General features: G+C 43.4%; 3 protein-coding genes across 5 annotated transcripts in view; 1 reads left to right on the forward strand and 2 right to left on the reverse strand.

Moving 5' to 3' along the window:
- Positions 1-2,271, reverse strand: part of umad1 (UBAP1-MVB12-associated (UMA) domain containing 1) — a 54,989-nt gene extending 52,718 nt beyond the window's left edge. The window contains exon 1 of one of the 3 annotated variants that reach the window (XM_055662154.1): positions 2,049-2,271. Coding sequence is in view for 1 of the 3 variants with exons in the window: in XM_055662137.1 (XP_055518112.1) it covers positions 1,827-1,897 (71 nt within the window). In the remaining 2 variants the exon portion in view is untranslated. Of the gene's footprint in view, positions 1-1,826; positions 1,978-2,044 lie in introns of those variants that run through there. The other 2 variants (XM_055662144.1, XM_055662137.1) reach the window with 2 other exon arrangements.
- Positions 2,272-2,513: 242 nt separating this feature from the next.
- rpa3 (replication protein A3) lies at positions 2,514-13,056 on the forward strand. Its single transcript, XM_055662165.1, has 4 exons — positions 2,514-3,257; positions 4,849-4,923; positions 7,472-7,580; positions 12,851-13,056. The coding sequence occupies exons 1-4, from the start codon at positions 3,159-3,161 to the stop codon at positions 12,931-12,933; spliced, it is 366 nt and encodes a 121-aa protein (XP_055518140.1). The 5' UTR covers positions 2,514-3,158; the 3' UTR covers positions 12,934-13,056.
- Positions 12,852-18,507, reverse strand: part of mios (missing oocyte, meiosis regulator, homolog (Drosophila)) — a 51,249-nt gene continuing 45,593 nt past the window's right edge. Inside the window, exons 10-11 of the mRNA XM_055662094.1 lie at positions 16,799-16,928; positions 12,852-14,391 (exon numbers count right to left, since the gene is read on the reverse strand). Coding sequence (XP_055518069.1) covers positions 14,301-14,391; positions 16,799-16,928 — 221 coding nt within the window. The 3' untranslated portion in view covers positions 12,852-14,300. The remainder of the gene's footprint in view (positions 14,392-16,798; positions 16,929-18,507) is intronic.

Here is an 18,507-nt window from a genome sequence, read left to right on the forward strand (position 1 = left end):
GGCAAACTGTTGGGACTGAAGGCAGATAAATCCCCAGGGCCTGATGGTCTGCATCTCAGAGTACTCGGGGAGATGGCCCTAGAAACCATGGATGCATTGGTGAACATTTTCCAATGGAGTTCTCTCGACTCTGGATCAGTTCCTGTGGATTGGAGGGTAGCCAATGTAACCCAATATTTTAAGAAAGGAGGGAGAGAGAAAACGGGAAATTATTGACCAGTTAGCCTTACATCTGTAGTGGGGAAGATGCTAGTCGATTATTAAAGATGTTATAGCAGCGCATTTGGAAAGCAGTGCCGGGATCGATCAAAGTCAGCATGGATTTATGAAGGGGAAATCATGCTAAACTAATCTTCTGGAATTTTTTGAGGATGTAACAAGTAGAATAGATAAGGGAGAGCCAGTGGATGTAGTGTATCTGGACTTTCAAAAGGCCTTTGTTTGATAAGGTTGCACACAAGAGGTTAGTGTGCAAAATTAGAGCACATGGTATTGGGGGTTGGGTATTAACATGGATAGAGAACTGGTTTACAATACAATTCGGTTCTATTCGTCACATTGCACATAAAGTGCAAGTGAAATGAATTTGCCAGCAGCGGTACAATGATAAAGAACACACAATACACAATAAATATTTAACACAAACATCTACCACAGCATTCATCACTGTGGTGGAAGGCACAAAATTTGGCCAGTCCTCCTCCATTTTCCCCCGTGGTCGGGACCTCAACTCTCCGCAGCCATCGCTGCGGGCGTCCAGATGTGCAGATAGGTAAAAGACAGGTTGGCAGACAAGAAGCAAGGAGTAGGAATTAACGGGTCCTTTTCAGTATGGCAGACAGTGAATAGTGGGGTGCTGCAAGGTCCGTTGCTGGGACCCCAGTTGTTTACAAAATATATTAACAATTTAAACGAGGGAATTAAATGTGACATCTGCAGGTTTGCGGATGACAAAGCTGGGTGGCAGTCTGAGCTGCGATGAGGATGCTTGGAGGCTGCAAGGTGACTTGGATAGATCGGGTGAGTGGGCAGATGCATGGTAGATGCAGTAAAGTGCGGATAAATGTGAGGTTATTTACTTTGGTGGCAAGGACAGGAAGATTATTATCTGAAGAAAGGACTCGACCCGAAACGTCACCCATTCCCTCTCTCCAGACATGCTGCCTGTCCCGCTGAGTTACTCCAGCTTTTTGTGTCCATCTTCGGTTTAAACCAGTATCTACAGTTACTTCTTACACAAGACCTGGGTGTGCTTGTACATCAGAAACTGAAAGTAAGCATGCAAGTTCAGCAGGCAGTGAAGAAAGCTAATGGCAAATTGGCCTTCATTGCATGAGGATTTGAGTTTAGGAGCAAGGAGATCCTACTGCAGTTGTACAGGTCCCTGGTGAGGCGGCACCTGGAGTATTGTGTGCAATTTTGGTCTCCTAATTTGAGGAAGGACATTATTATTGAGGGAATGCAGCGTAGATTCACCAGGTTAATTCCCGGGATGGCGTGACTGACATATGATGAAAGAATGGATCGACTGGGCACTGGAATTTAAAAGGATGAGATGGGATCTTAAGAATCAAGGGATATAGGGGGAAAAAACAGGAACGAGGTACTGATTTTAGATGATAACCCATGATCATATTGAATGGCGGTTTCGTTGTCTACATAACTCATTAGCCCAAAATGGACCATTGTGGGCTCCACCATCGTTGCTTTTTGTATATCTTTCATTAATTTGTTCTATGTATATCTCTCCGTACCGCCGTCTATATCTCTCGTTTCCCTTTCCCCTGAGTCTCCGTCTGAAGCAGAGTCTCTACCCGAAACGTCACCTATTCCTTCTCTCCAGAGATGCTGCCTGTCCCGCTCCAGTATTTTGTCTATCTTCGGTATAAACCAGCATGTGCAGCTCCTCCCTCCACAGTGTTGTTCACCCGCCAGCAGCAGGTTGAGGTTGGCCGCTGGAACCCCGGCCCGGCCCGGTTCGGCCCGCACGCACGCGCGCGCTACGGTGACGGTGACGGTTAAACGGCCGCCCGGGCGCGGGGACCTACCGCGAGCGTCGTCACTCCGACCGGCCGCAGACAGCGCCCCGCATGCCGGCCACAGCTGAAGGAAACTGGAACCGCCAACGTCTTCCACCACCAGCCAACGCCGAACAAAATCCGTTTAAAATCAAGTTTCAGTTTGAAAACAAACGTCCGTGGGCAAATGGACGGCGCCTCCAACTTGTCAACTTGCAGGCTCTGACGTGATTTGACGGCGGTCGCCGTAATTTGATACGTCATCACGCCTGTCTACAAATAGGCGGGTGCCAGGGGTGACGTCACCCGGGAGGATCAATGACAGAGTGGTGACGTCAGCAAGAGCTAATTCGCTCGGTGCGAACCAAAGATACTAGAGGAGCTCTTTGAAAGACACTTTGGTGCAAACCAAAGATCCTATAGCAGAGCTCCGCTATAGGATCTTTGGTACAAACGACGCAAAGGCTTCGTATGGAGAAAGCGCGGTCTGCAGTTCCTCTCCTGCTTGTCATTGACTGTGTCCGCTGGGAAAACCCGGGGGAACATAAATGTGCAAAATAGTAGTGCTAATAACACACTGGAAGACCAGATCCAGCAATGGTAACTAACATGGGTGGATCCGGCGCTGCTGCCAGCTGAATCTTACCGTAACTATATTCTCATGACTAAGGACGCTGAATTTCGATTTTGCTCCAACTCTGCCTGCCCCCATCAAACATGTAACAGTGGGATAATAACGTGGGTCGTATCCAACGATCATAGAGCGGAACTTCGTGGTCGTATCTTCATGCCTCTCAGTATCAAAATATTAGATGAACGGGCAGTTCAAACCAAAGATTATAGAGGATCTTTGGTTCAAACCAACGATGACTATGTGAAACTTGCATATCATCAAAAGAAGAGAAAGAGCGTTGCATATGGGAAATATATTACTGCTGCTCGAACACACGACAATGAAACATTCTTGACTTTGACATTACAGAGGAGTTTTAGAATTGCTCACAATCCGGAACCACAATCCAGGAGGTGGATGCGTCGGAGGACTTTATTGGGCGGCGCACAGATCTGGAGTGGACGTGACGGCGCGGGGAGTTTGGCGCCAAGTGGTTTGGAACGGCGGGCGGTTGGCGTCGGGAGGCGATGGCGGACGTTGTGGATGTTCCGCGCACGCGGGTCAGCGCGGGGCTGGTGCCGGAGTTCCAGGGCAGAGCCGTCTGTCTGGTGGGGCGCGTACACAAGGTGCGGCCGCCCGGCTCCCCCCACCACCGCTCCTCTCACCGTCTCCCCCCCACCCACCATCGCCACCGCTCCTCTCACCGTCTCCCCCCAACCCACCATCGCTCCTCTCACCGTCTCCCCCCAACCCATCACCGCCATCGCTCCTCTCACCGTCTCCCCCCAACCCATCACCATCGCCATCGCTCCTCCACAACCCCTCCCCATGGCCCGTCCGCCTCTCACCGTCCCATCACCACCATCACCATCGCCATCGCTCCTCTCACCGTCTCCCCCCAACCCATCACCATCGCCATCGCTCCTCTCACCGTCTCCCCTGGCCCGTCCCCGCTCCCCCCAACCCATCACCATCGCCATCGCTCCTCTCACCGTCTCCCCTCGCCCGTCCCCGCCTCCCCGTCATCTCTCCGTCACCCACATTTCCCCCTCGCCACCCCTACTACTACCACTCAACTGCCCCCCTTCGCCACACTGCCACCCAACTGCCCCATTCTTGCCCCTACCACCACCTGCATTATTGTAGAAGAAAGAAGCTGGAGAGAGAGTGTGTGGACAGTCAGCGCTGCCGCAACTTAGTGATAATTGCTGTAGCTTCTCTCTCCCTCCCCAACTGGCCAATGTTTATTTGTAACTAGACCAAGTGGGACCCGTTGGGTCCCATCCCCTCAACGCGCGGTTGTGGGGTGTAGTGTGGTGTGGGTGGGGTGGTGTGGGTGGGGGGGGAGAGAGGGCCTGCGGCTTCACACACACACACACTAATACACGGGTGGGAGGGTGGAAGGTGATAGAGAGACAGAGTAAGGAGCCGGGAGGGAGAGAGAAGAGGTGGGGTTGGGGGAAGAGAGGAGGTGGGGGAGATTCAGATCAGGTTCAGATTCAGAGACAACGAAATGCATCTAGCATCTCCCTTGAAGAGCGACATAGCAAACGATTTGAATAAATAATAACAAGTGTCGGGGGTGGTGATTGGCAGTCACCGAGGTACGTTGTTGAGTAGAGTGACAGCCGCCGGAAAGAAGCTGTTCCTCGACTTGCTGGTTCGGCAACGGAGAGACCTGTAGCGCCTCCCGGATGGTAGGAGGGTAAACAGTCCATGGTTGGGGTGAGAGCAGGCCTTGGCGATGCTGAGCGCCCTCCGCAGACAGCGCTTGCTTTGGACAGACTCAATGGAGGGGAGCGTGGAACCGGTGATGCGTTGGGCAATTTTCACCATTGGATTGGAGGCGTTCGGCGACCGAAGTTGTCTGGAAACACATACAAGATTAGAGTTTGATCGTGATAAGGATATTTAAAAAATGCCATTTTAGATTTTTGTTGTTCCAATTAAATTGAGCAATATTATTTAGGGATGAGTAGGAAATTTTCTCATCGGCATGTGAAATGTAGTTCTTTGAATGGAGATGATTTCGCCAATTTATTTCGCCAATTCTCACGATCTTCTGCACCTGGTTCACGAGAGATGCCAATTGCCACATCCGCACATTCTTTCGTTACCTGGTTTAATTCCGATCAAAATGAAGTAAATGAAGATATCAATTTTTTGTTCTACTGAATGTTAATTTTTAAACATATGGTTGTGTTTTTTGTATAACAGATTCACCCCACTGGAACCTCGTTTATTCTAACAGATGGAGATGGGAAAAATGTAACAGTGGAAATGACACATCCAGTAAGTTTTAAAACATAAATCGATGTACGGCTATTTAATGAAAATTAAATTTAGGTGCAATGTCACAGCATACTGTATTAATTTTTGTTTTAACTGAAAGTCAGCAATAATGACTACAGCGGAATACTAAAGCCAAATTGGTTGGTAGTCCAACATTTACAGTGGGGAGCAAAAATGATTAAGCTAGTAATTGGTTTACTTGGTCTATAGAGGGAAATTGCAACTGGTATACCCTTAAAAAAGGGAGGAAAGAAAACTGACCAACTACAAATTGGTCAGTATATCCTCGGTGATGGAAAAGATTTAGCCAAAATGTTCACGAATAACACTAATGATTAGTTGGAGATCTATGGATTAATTAATGGAAGTCAGCAGTCAGCATAAGTTTGTAAAATATCAAAATCAGAATAAATGGAAAATAAATGTCAGTAATAGATAAGACATTAATTGTTCTTTGACTGTAGTAACATAGACACTTATGTTCCTCAGGAGTTAGTGCTGGCATCACTTGATGTACATTAATAACATAGATTCAAGTATTCGGAAGACTACTTCAAAAATTACACAGGGCACAAATTTAAAGTGCACCATTGAGTGAAGAGGAGTATGATGGGAGACGAGTGAGGCTATTGAAACACAGATATGTGACAGATGAAATTTAAAAGTGTGAAGAATGAGGAGAGGAACTATAAAGCATATGCAGGACAAACTTGGAGCGTGTCTGCATAAATCTTTGAGGGTGAATGATTAGGTTGAGTAACTTGCTAAAGGGATCTAGGCTTTATAAATAACCAAGGAAGTTGTGATGAATCATTATAAAACATAGTTAAGTAATGCATCTAATTCTGATCTTTATACTTCAGGAAGGGTGCTAAAGCTTTTAAGGATTTTTTAAAACATAAAACAGCTTGTATAAGTGAATCAAATGTGTAAACAATTGTATTTCCTTCTATAGCAATTTAGTCCAGAAACACTGGGGGTGACTACTTCAATTCAGAATAAGTTCACAGGATTCAGTGGGTTTATAGTGTATGTCGGTCAGAAGTCTATCACCTGCAATGGAGATAGTGAGGTCAAGGAATGGTAGGGAAGTGTCGGAAATGGTCCAGGTGTATTTGAGTGCCGGATGGAAGTTAGTGGTGAAGTGGATGAAGTCAGTCAGTTGTTTGCGGGTATCTGCATCCGCAGTTCCTTCTTAAAGGTTTACCGGCATCTCTTCCAACCTCATCTATTGCGTCCGCTGCTCTAGATGTCAGCAGATCTATATCGGTGAGACCAAGCGGAGGTTGGGCGATCGTTTCGCCGAACACCTCCGCTCGGTCCGCAATAACCAAGCTGACCTCCCGGTGGCTCAGCACTTCAACTCCCCCTCCCACTCCGTCTCCGACCTCTCTGTCCTGGGTCTCCTCCATGGCCACAGCGAGCAGCACCGGAAATTGGAGGAATAGCACCTCATATTCCGTTTGGGGAGTCTGCATCCTGGGGGCATGAACATTGAATTCTCCCAATTTTGTTAGTCCTTGCTGTCTCCTCCCCTTCCTCAGTCCCCCTGCTGTCTCCTCCCATCCCCCAGCCTTCGGGCTCCTCCTCCTTTTTCCTTTCTTGTCCCCGCCCACCCCCGATCAGTCTGAAGAAGGGTTTCGGCCCGAAACGTTGCCTATTTCCTTCGCTCCATAGATGCTGCTGCACCAGCTGAGTTTCTCCAGCTTTTTTGTGTAATCTTCGATACTCCAGTACTTTGTTCCACACAAAATTCCAGCATTTGCAACTTTGTTTCTCCACTGTATTAAGTGTAAGTTGTGATGTCCTATTACAGCTGCAGAAGTCATTGGTGAGATTGAGATCTGGAATAAAGTTTGGTTGCCACATTATAGGACTGCAGAGCTTGTGTTATAAGTGATAAAAGACACATGCTGGAGAAACTCAATTGTCTGGTAGTATCCCTGGAGGACATGGATAGGTGCCTTTCGGATTGGGATCATTCTTCAGACTGATTGTAGGGAGTGGGAATAGCTGGATAGCTGGGTCTATTTCCCCTTAGCAAAATAGGCTTAGGATTACCTTTTATGAACGTTTACAATATCTTGAGAGGCATTGATAAGAATACCAAGTATTCAGCAGTGATATTTTTTTTGGGGTTGCAGAATTTTGTAATGTTATTTCCAGATTGTCATCATTATCTAATACGTACAACTAAATGAGAGACCACAACAAAAGTTTAGTTTAGTTTAGAGATACAGCGCGGAAACAGGCCCTTCGGCCTACCGGGTCCGCGCCGACTAGGTAGGCCGGACCCGGTAGATCAACACTATCCTACACCCACTAGGGACAATTTTTACATTTACCAGGTCAATTAACCTACAAACCTGTACTTTGGAGTGTGGGAGGAAACCGTACATCTCAGAGAAAACCCACAGGGAGAACGTACAAACTCCATACAGACCCCATTCTTGCTGGGTATTTCTTTTATAATAGCATTTATCTAGGAATGGAAATATGCTTTTAAAAATGTGTTAACTAAGCATCTATTTTACATGCATTTATTTAGCTTGATGAAGAATTGAGTGGCGTTGTTGAAGTTGTTGGAAAGGTTACACAGAAAGCCACTATTAAAGCTGCTTACTACACTCCTTTCCGAGAAGACAAGAACAGTTTTGGTATGTATTGCATATTATTTGTTTGGATAATAATAATTTGCAGGTGACACGGTGGGAAGAAGTATAGTCTAGATCAGTGTTTCAGTGCCATTCACCCTTGAGTATCACAACATTTTCTTTTTTTTGTGGTAATTTTTGTCTTATTCTCCCTTGTGTATAATTTTATATATAATTTACTTTTGTCACATGAGCAAAAAACATAAACACTTAAGAAATTAGTTAATTTATTTATTCAACTTTTTGAACATCCTAAAATATGTACAGAAAACTAGGAATGAAAAAAAAAAGTTTAATTACCACTGGAGTTGGAAAAGTGTAAGTTGTGATGTCTTATTACAGCTGCAGTAGTCGTCGGTGAGATTGTAGTCATTCTAATCATTCTATTAGAATTATAAAAAACATCCGAACGTCTGAACACTGGGCTTTGATCACTGCAGTTTTTTTCTTGGATAACTAGCTCAAAAATCATCATGGTCTTCCCTAAAAGGTATTATACAGAGCTGACACTTTTCAAGTAGTATGGATTTTGTACAGTGGGAAATGCGAGTTTGCGCCTTGATAGTTCCCTCGGTCGCGAGTTTGAATATGGATGTCTGTACGGTTTGAGTGCGAATTTGTGTAGCATTGAAACCTCCCGCACTCATGTTTTTTTAGAAGTCCTTATTTAACAACGCATCCTGGAAAAAATCGACCATAGATAATCGTAACACTTCTCTTTTGAGGTGCACCCAGGCAGGTCACCTCTGCGGGCAGCCGGGGTCGGCGCCTACTTTCCTGATTTTTCTTTCGTTGCCATGCTGTCACTCGCGAATCTCCCTGTCCCTGGGAGGGGTGGTGGCCCGGTGGGGTTGACTTGGAATCTTGCTGCTTGGAAAATGCAGGGATGTGGGGGGTCATGCTGTACCTCTGGGGATTGTAACAGATTAAATTTATTGGTGTTTTGGGTTTCAAGATCTGGATGATTGTTTTTGTGGCCGTTGGTCTGCCGCCATACTTGGGTTGGGGTCTCTCTGTCTCTCGTTCTTTCTCGTTCCCTCTCTCTCTCCCTCTCCCTCTCCCCCTCCATCCCTCGCGCTCTCACTGTGTCTGTCTTTTGCTCTCTTGTGCACTCTCTCTCCCCATCTCGTCTCTCTCGCTCTCTCTCACCCTCTCGCCTCGGCTTTCCCGGAATCATTTGGCATTTTGCGGGAACGGCTGGCGTTTCAGGTCGAGACCCTTCTTCATACAATCACAAGTACTCTCTCCCTGTGGACAAGTTCAGTTCAGTCTGAAGAAGGGTCTTCTCTCCAGATAACACAGACAGAGAGAGAGAGATGCAAGAAAGCAGCTATGACATAATACACAATAAACTATTACAAATACATAATAAACAAGTTATGCATTCTTGTACTCTTACATGGGTATGACTGCACATCATTTTTTTTTTTCTGTTTTATTTATTTTTATTCAGTATTTTCTATAGGTTTTATTTTCTGCCTCTGCGGATGCTGTTTGGCATATTAAGAAACGCATCCCTTTGTGGCTCACAGGTGGCGCCATCGAGTGGCAGCCTCGCCAGCAGCTGTCTGTCCTTTCATTCTTTTTTTTAATTTGTCAAAGTTTGCTTCTGGAGGTTTTTTTGGTGTTTTTTTGGTCTTTTTTATGTGGGGGGGGTACCTGGTCGAGGATGCGCCTTTTCTCCGAGCCGCATCTTTCTCCCCCCCCCCCCCCCCCCCTCCCTCATGGTGCACCATCTGGATTGGCGTAGCCGGAGCTTACCAGGATCGCCGTGTTGGAGCTCAGGCGTGTTGGGCCTGCCAACTCTTAACACCGTGGAGCTGTGGTCTGTGGAGCTTCCAACTGCGGGCGACGCTGACTTTAACATCGCAGAAGCCTGGGATCTTTCGCCGAGGATCGCCAGTGTTGGAGCTCCGCCCAGCTCAGCTTGTGGACTTAAGAAGCCGCAGTCTCTGATAGGAAGCAGCTGACTCGGAAACTCCTAGCCGCTGAGAGTGTCTTTCCGTTCCGACGTCGGAACTCCGATCATCCCGGTAAGATGGCCTGAAACATCGGGCCGCCTTTGCAGCGACTGCGGAGGCCTCATAACAGGTGAATGGCTTACCATCATGGATTGGAGCGACATTTCCCGGAGCATCGGCAGCAGGCGCAGCGTGGACTTTCCATCGTGGAGCGGGCGAACCCTTGCCGAGGTTGCCAAAGAGGAGTGCTCCGAATGCTGGCCTGGTGTCGTTGACATCATGGGATTGTGGTCTGCAGTTTCTAGCCGCGGTGTGGATTTACCCTAGGGATCGCCGGAGAAGAGCTCCGACCTGCAGTCTACAACATCCTGAAGTGCCGCGGGCGATAGTGTGGACTTACCATCGGGAGCCTGGGATCCCTCGTTAGGGATTGCCTAAGAAGAGCTCTGACCGCCAGCCTGCGGCATACAGCATCCTGAAGCCACAGAACTCCGGTAGGAAAGTGCCGATTTGAGTGTGTTTCACCGTCCTGATGTCGGGGTTTAGACCATCCCGACGAGAGGGCTTGTACATTGAGGACCATCTGTAGCGGGGGAGGTCTATGGCTCCGACCACGGGTGAACAAGGGAGGACTGGCTGAACTTTGTTGCCTTCCATCACAGTGAAGAATGCTGTGGTGGATGTTTGTGTTAAATGTTATTGTGTATTGTGTGTTCTTTTAAGTGTATCGCTGCTGGCAAATCCATTTCACTGCATGTGCATGTGACGAATATAATTGATTCTGACTTTGGATAATGCTAGTGTATGGGGATCGCTGGTTGGTGGGCCGAAGGGCGTTTCCACACACTCTAAACTTCACTGAAAATTATTCATGTAGCACGTTTTTATTTAAAGACTGCATCCAACTGGTTACCTTATTACAAAGACCAATGTAAGCCCAAGGAACAGCACCTCATGTTCTGTTGAGGCACAATGTAGCCCTCAGATTTTAATTCTGAATTTCAGATATAGTCTTTCCTGTTTGTTTTAGACGAGCCAGTTCTGATGCAAGAGGATTAGCTGTTTTGCAGATTAAATTCTTATTCTTCAATGATAGAAGTCAGTTAAAAATTGTTACAGACCACTTGGAAATTATTTGCTGCTTAATCCTGTCATGTAACATAGAAATGAGCCTTTCAGTCCACCGTGTCATGCTGACTAGCAGATCTACTCATCTATGTTAATCCCATTTATCAGCACTTGGTCCACAGCCTTAAACGCTGATGATTCAATTGTCTGTATATTTGTAAAATGTCCTGAGTACCTGTCTCTACCAGCTATTTGGGCAGTGCATTTGTGGTTGCAAGTACCGACTGGAAGAAAATAATCTTCCTCAGAATCCCTCTGAACCTGTTGCTCTGTATCCTAAACCTCAGCTTTCTAGCTTTAAATACTTTTGTGATGGAGGAAAGTTTTCTGCCCTAAATCTTTATCGGGTTCTCCCTCAGCCTTGTCCACTCCAAGGAAAACAAACCCAGTCTATCCATTCTCTTGAAATCGAAACGTCCCTGACCAGGCAACATCCCACTGCCCATTGCATCTCCTCTGCACCTTCTCTAGTGCAATCAGATCCTTCCAAAAGTATGTGACCAGAACTGTACACAGTAATCCATCTGTGATGTCTTTTTTGTTAATGTTATTAAACGTGTTCTTATTTGCAGTGCTCTGGTTAATGAAACTAAGTATCCCATCTACCAGTTCACCACTTTATCAACCGGTGCTACTGATTGATGGATTCTTCAACTTGAACAGCAATCGCTTCTTTGACCATTTGTAATCTAGTAAACAGTTGGCAAATAGAGAATACTTTTGAGAGAATTCTTCCAATGAACAGGAAGAAAATGCACTTTAAAAAAAGTAATAATTTGTTTGATCTTTAAAATTAATGCCTGTAAAAATAGCATGATAAAACTTGGTTCCAATATAGTAGTTGAAGAAGGGACCGGATTGTAAATGTCGGTCCACTTCCCTCCAAAGATGCTCCCTGGCCTGCTGAGTTCTTTCAGCATTTCAGTTTTGTTCAGTGTTGTCCATATTGCATCCGTTTATTATATTTATAGCTTATAATTTATACCTGTCCTTTATTTTAAAATAATTCTGAACATCTCATATAGAGTGATACTGCGTGGAAAGAGGCCCTTCGGCCCAACTTGCCCACACCAGCCAACATGTCCCACCTGTTGGCGTTTGGTCCATATCCCTCCAAACCTGTCCTATCCATATACCTGTCTAACTGTTTCTTAAATGTTGGGCTAGTTCCAGCTTCAATTACCTCCTCTGGCAGCTTGTTCCATACACCCACCATCCTTTGTGTGAAAAGGTTACCCCTCAGATTCCTATTAAATCGTTTCCCCTTCGCCTTGAGCCTATGTCCTCTAGTCCTCGATTCACCTACACTAGACAAGTCTCTGTGCATCTATCCTATCTATTCCTCTCATGATTTTATACACCTTTATAAGATCTCCTGCACTCCAATGAATAGAGTCCTCCCAGCCTACTCAACCTCTCCCTATAGCTCAGATCTACTTCTGGCAACATCCTCAAATCTATACTATATCCTTTCCAGCTTGATAACTTATTTCCTGTAACATGGTGCCCAGAACTGATCACAATACTCTACAACTGCAACATGACCTCCCAACTTCTATACACAACATGAACATGTTGTAACCTAATGTTGAATGTCTAACCTCAATTTACAGAAGTTACTGAGAAAAATCAATTTTATATTAAGATAAAAATGTGCAAATAGATGTTAAACTTTTTTTCATTTAAAAAGCTTGATTTTAATTTTCTGCCTCCAATACATCAACAGCTGAAGATATAAATTGGATGAGCGATGGCACTAATGACAGCTCTATAGCTATGCACTTCTCTGGCAATGTACACTATGGTTAATTGTGTTATTTGTAAAATGCTTAAATTCCTGATGTTATTTGGTGAAAACATAAGCTTATAGGACTTGGTCGTACAGTAGAGGATATTAAAACACAACCACTTAGAGCAGCGACATTTGTTTCTGAAACCACCATTAAAATCTGATTTACTGTTGGACCTGTTCCACACTTGCTTGTGTAATGAACAAAGGTTAATTGATTGTAAAACACTGTCATTCTCTGCAACAATGTCCATAAACATAAATTTCCTGAGAAAATTATCTGCATCTCAATATTGTAAATATATCAACTAAACAATGTAATACTTCTATCATGCTCTTTGAATATAATCATCTTGGCTCTACTAAATGTTACTTTTTTTTAAACCTCATTTCAGATCTTGAACTTTACCACGAAGCAGTGTGCATTCTGCATGAATTCTCACAGTATTATCCATTTGGTATTACAGGAGACAGCTGATTCTTCAGTTTATTAGTGTGACGAGTAGTTACTACACCGATCTTTATTGATTAATTCTGTATTACGTGTTAAAACGTGTAGACATTAGTTTTGAATAAAATGTAAAGTTGCTCGTTTCTTTAATTGCATTGGTTTTTAATAATTTAGTACCTTAAACTACAGTTGTGCTGCATTAGCACTTCATCTCCATGTTGTAAGATTAAAGCTTTGTCATTCATGGGATATCAATTATAAAAATGCATTATTCTTCAGGTTCAAGACATGTTTGGCATGACTTTTATTCCTTCATTGATGGAATAGTAGTCCATGTTTTTCAGAATTTCTATCTGTTCAATTACCTTCAGTTAAATTTAGTAGGTTATTTACTTGTCAACACAACTGCATTAGAGGTTTGGCAGGAGTCCTTTTCAAAATATTTACTTTCTTTTTCAACTTCCACACCCCCCCCATTGACACTCAGGTGCCTATTTCATTGAGAGTCGTGCACATGCATTGTTGAAAACACTCCTGATACAAATGGTTACACTTTATTTACAAATCTGTAAAACAAATTAAAATATAACACCTTTGGCTTTAGGGAGGGATGAACACAATATATCAGCAGCACTACCACAATGGTAAATGCAATTTTTCTTAAATTGTGGGTATTGCATTTTGTACAATTACTTTTAAATTAACACAATATACTTTGCACAATTATATAGTTTTCACTAATAAAGGCCACATTAGATATAACGTACTCAAATTTAATTTCACCTTATTACCAGTTACCTAATTAGTTATTGCTTCAGTATCAGATCAATTCCTTATTTATATTTGCATGGAAAGATGCATGATCAAGTTTTATGAAGAGCATGCCACATTCCTTACAATATCCCACACAGGAAATGGTTAATACCTGTAATAAGACAGAATCACTTGAAGTGCACATATTCTGCGTACTGTACCTCCGGGTTATTGTGGAATTATCAAGAAATCAAATGGAATACGAACCCATTCTGATTTTGCTTAATTCCATGTTATTTCAATTTTCCTATTTGTACATCAATTCTAATGTCCTGGGATTGGAAAAAAAAATCTAATATGATTCGGACATGATTCCATGCATTTTTAGTACGAACATGTAACGCAACATAGCTTATCTACATGTTGGTTCATTTTTAGTGGCAAGTTTGTGGACTATTCGGGATTATTCTCTGCTTAGACTCCCAAAAAAATCCTGTGCACAGTCATTCAGATTCCAGAACTGCCAAATTGATGGAACAGTTTATTTTTTCCTCCAATATCTCTAACTATGGCAGCTTGGTGACTGTATACACAGATCTTGAAAGACATGAAACGGTCATGGATGGATGTCTTTTTTAGCTCTATGATATTTCTGCTGGGATTAAGTTTCCTGTTGTATCCAATTGCATGCACTTGCAGGTGCATGCAGACACCGGACATTCATGGTGATCTCTGAGGAGGAAAAAAAAAATTAGCATTAGCATAAAGATCACAATTGTGAAGAGGTTTAAAATAAAAGTGAGTACAGGAGTTGTGATGTCGAGTTGCAATTCTACAATGAGATCATACTTGGACTGCTTGCAATTCTGTTCACCCAGCCATAAAGATATATAAAGGGTGCAAAAATGAATCACGAGGATGTTACCAGGAATGGAGGGCTTTGTATTGAAAGGTGGGTCTTCTTTCCTAGAGTGTAGGAGGTTGATTCTAGATTTGTACATATTTCTCGTTGACTGTTTGGTTCTGGTATACCAAAATCTGTTCATCATTAGTTGTTCATAAATAAGTGAAATAACATTGTTATGTGCTATTAAATATGTCATGGGTAAGCGGGACGAAAACAGTTGGGAACCCCTGCATTAGAGTTATATAAAATCATGATCGTAGTAGATAAAGTGGATGGTCAGTCAGTCTTCTCCAGGGAAAGTGAACAAAAAAGGGGGCATAGACTTAAGGTGAAAAGAAAAAGATTTAAAAGGGACCCAAGGTGCAGGTTTTTCTCAGTGGATAGTGAGTGTGGACAAGCTGCCAGAGCATGCTGTAAAGGCAAGTACAATTACAATGTTTAAATGACATTTGGAGAGGTACATGGGTCGAAATATTTCAGAGGGCCAAAGGCAGGCAAATAGTACTGGCTAAGGCAGGCAATTTGGTTGGCAGAGGTTGGGCCAAAGGGTCTATTTCTATGCTGTACTACTGCAATACCTTCCTAGGTCACAGAAAAAGGGCCTTTGGCCACTGGAACATCAACATATGTTTACAATAATCTCAGACGAATCTCAGTATTTGTCGTATAAACTCCCACTTTCCACCATTGTACAAGGGGCAATTTTGCACTGTCCAATTAACTTTCAACAGTGCACATCTTGTCAAAAACAGCTCAAAGTTTAAGCAAACTCCACATTGTAGCATTAAAGGTCAGGACAGAATGTAGATCGTTGGAACTGCGAGGGCAGCAGGTCTACTATCACCACCACAAAATGAATGGGAAGGACCAGAGCTGCAGGCACTTAAGAAAACCAAGTCACATAAGATGTTGCTAGGATTTATGCTGACATTTTTTCATCAATCCCAAATTGATTCTGAAATTATTTCACGGTATTGTGAAAATACCTTTCACAAGCAAGGGCAGCATAGTGGCACAGCTGATTGATCTGCTGCCTCAGCGCCAAAGACCCAGGTTTGATTGTGACCTAAGATGCAGTTTGTGTGGAATTTGCATGTTCTCTCTGTTAATGCGGGTTTTCTCTGGGTGCTCTCTGTGATTGCGGGTTTTCTCCGGTTTCCTCCCACATCCCATAGACATGCAGGTTTGTAGGTTAATTGACTTCTGTGTTTAGGGAGTAGATTGAAAAAAAGGGATCAAATAGAAGTAGTGTGAACAGATGATTGATGGTCAGCGTGAATTAGCCGGGCCAAAAGGCTTGTTTGCATGCTGCATCTCTAAATGATATAAATGAAACAGACCAACAGTTTTATACAGCACAGGTAAAGGCCCCTCTGTTCCATTTGCCTCTGCTGACCAATATGTCTCAATTAAAGTTTCATTTGCCTGCATTTGCCCCATATCCCTCCAAAACTTTCCTTTCCATATACCCATCCAAATGTCATTGAACTATTGTTATACCAATCTCTCCCATCTCCATTGGCACATATACCCTCTACCCTCTGGGAAAACCCATCAGATCACCTTTAAATTGTTCCCCTCTCAGCTTAAACCTATGCCCTCTAGTTTAAGACCCCCATACCCTGGGAAAAGACCACCCTATCCATGTTCCTTAATGTTGTTAATCTATAAATGACACCCCTCGGCCTCCTTCACTCCAGGGAAAACTATCCTGCAGTCCAGTCAACATTCTTGGGAATATTGTTTTTAACTTAATGATTTTTCAATAATTTGAATGCAGTTAGTGAAGATCAGTCTGTAACATAAGGATACAAAACATATAATCAAATGAAACGTACAACATGCCCGTCAGCACTCAATGTCTGTGCCGAACTAGATGCCAAGAGACTAACCTCATCTGCCTGCACATGATCCATATTCATGTATCTATCTAAAAACCCACTATCATATCTGCCTCCACCACAACCCCAGGCCCCAGGCAAAGAGCTCCAGGTACCCACCACACTCCACTTTATACCAATCCTGCATAACTACCCGATTAATTTTCATTGATATGGCATGGGTAACATAACCATGACAGAAGGTTACAATTTTTTTTGAATAGTAGAGCAAATCTTTAGCAGATCAATGAAATATCAATTTTGAAAATTATAATCCGTACTTAATTCGCTATCAATTAAGTAGCCTGCTGTACCTGTGCAAATAACAGTCACATGGCTATTTAGCATTTACCTGAACCAACTGAGCATATGACCAGCATGGCCTCCATGACGACAATTTTGGCACCAAGTAAACCAGTTATTGAACTGAGCCAGTTTTTTGTCTTTGCTGAGATCAACCTTTTCATCGGACTTTCCCGTTCCTATTGCAGAAAAGGCATTCAATTATAGCAATACACATTAAAAAATATTAAATAATGATTGCTCTCTTCCTGACTTTGTTGTTAAGAACTTAAGGATTATTGATTCAGTTACTTTCAGAGAGGGAGAGAGAGAAAGAATATCAATTAACATTTTGCTGTCTAGTCATCAGTGTCCTTTTAGATAACAATAGGTGCAGGAGTAGGCCATTTGTCCTTTGAGCCAGCACCGCCATTCAATGTGATCATGGCTGATCATCCCCAATCAGTACCCCATTCCTACCTTCTCCTCATAAACCCTGACTCCACTGTTTTTAACCCTATCTAGCTCTCTCTTGAAAGCATCCAGAGAACCTGCCTCCACCTGAATTCCACACTCACCCCTCTCTGAGAAAAAGTGTTTCCTCGTCTTCGTTCTAAATGGCTTACTCCTTATTCTTGTATATTGTAAATAGCTGCGGTCCCAGCACCCAGCATTGTGGTACTCCACTAGTCACTGCCTGCCATTCTGAAAGGGACCCATTAATCCCTACTCTTTGTTTCCTGTCTGCGAATCAATTTTCAATCCATGTCAGCACCCTACGCCCAATACCATGTGCCCTAATTTTGCTCACTAATCTCCTATGTGGGACCTTATCAAATCCTTTCTGAAAGTCCAGGTACACTACATCTGATTATCCCATGTCCATTTTCCAAGTTACATCCTCAAAAAATTCCAGAAGATTAGTCAAGCATGATTTCACCTTCATAAATCCATGATGACTCAGTCCAATCCTGCTACTGCTATCCAAATGTGCAGCTATTTTATCTTTTATAATTGACTCCAACATCTTCTCCTCAACCGATGTCAGGCTAACTGGTCTATAATTCCCTGTTTTCTCTCTCCCACCTTTCTTACAAACTGGCATACCATTAGCTACTCTCCAATCCACAGGAACTGATCCTGAATCTATAGAACATTGGAAAATAATCACCAATACATCTACAATTTCTAGAGCCACTTCCTTAAGTACCCTGGGATGCAGGCCATTAGGCCCTGGGGATTTATCAGCCTTCAGTCCCATCAGCCTACCCAGCACCATTTCCATGTGAATTTCCTTCAATTCCTCTGGCCTGTTGCCACTAGTACATCAGGGAGATTGTTTGTGTCATCCTTCGTGAAGCACCTGTTCAATTCATCTGCCATTTCCTTGTTCCCCATAATAAATTCACCTTTTTCAGTTTTCAAGGGTCTAAATTTGGTCTTAACTATTTTTTTTCCTCTTCACATACCTAAAGAAGCTTTTACTATGCTCCTTTATATTATTAGCTAGCTTGCCATAGAGGGAGTGCAGAGACGGTTCACCAGACTGATTCCTGGGATGTCAGGACTGTCATGAAGAAAGACTGGATAGACTTGGTTTATACTCTCTAGAATTTAGGAGATTGAGAGGGGATCTTATAGAAACTTACAAAATTCTTAAGGGGTTGGACAGGCTAGAATGGCCTACCCCTGCACCTAATTTCTATGTTTCTATGTTACCTTCGTACCTCATCTTTTCTCCCCGTATTGCCTTTTTAGTTATCTTCTGTTGCTCTTTAA

The sequence above is a fragment of the Leucoraja erinacea genome, chromosome 2 (genome assembly GCF_028641065.1).
Source record: "Leucoraja erinacea ecotype New England chromosome 2, Leri_hhj_1, whole genome shotgun sequence".
Classification (NCBI taxonomy): Eukaryota; Metazoa; Chordata; class Chondrichthyes; order Rajiformes; family Rajidae; genus Leucoraja; species Leucoraja erinaceus.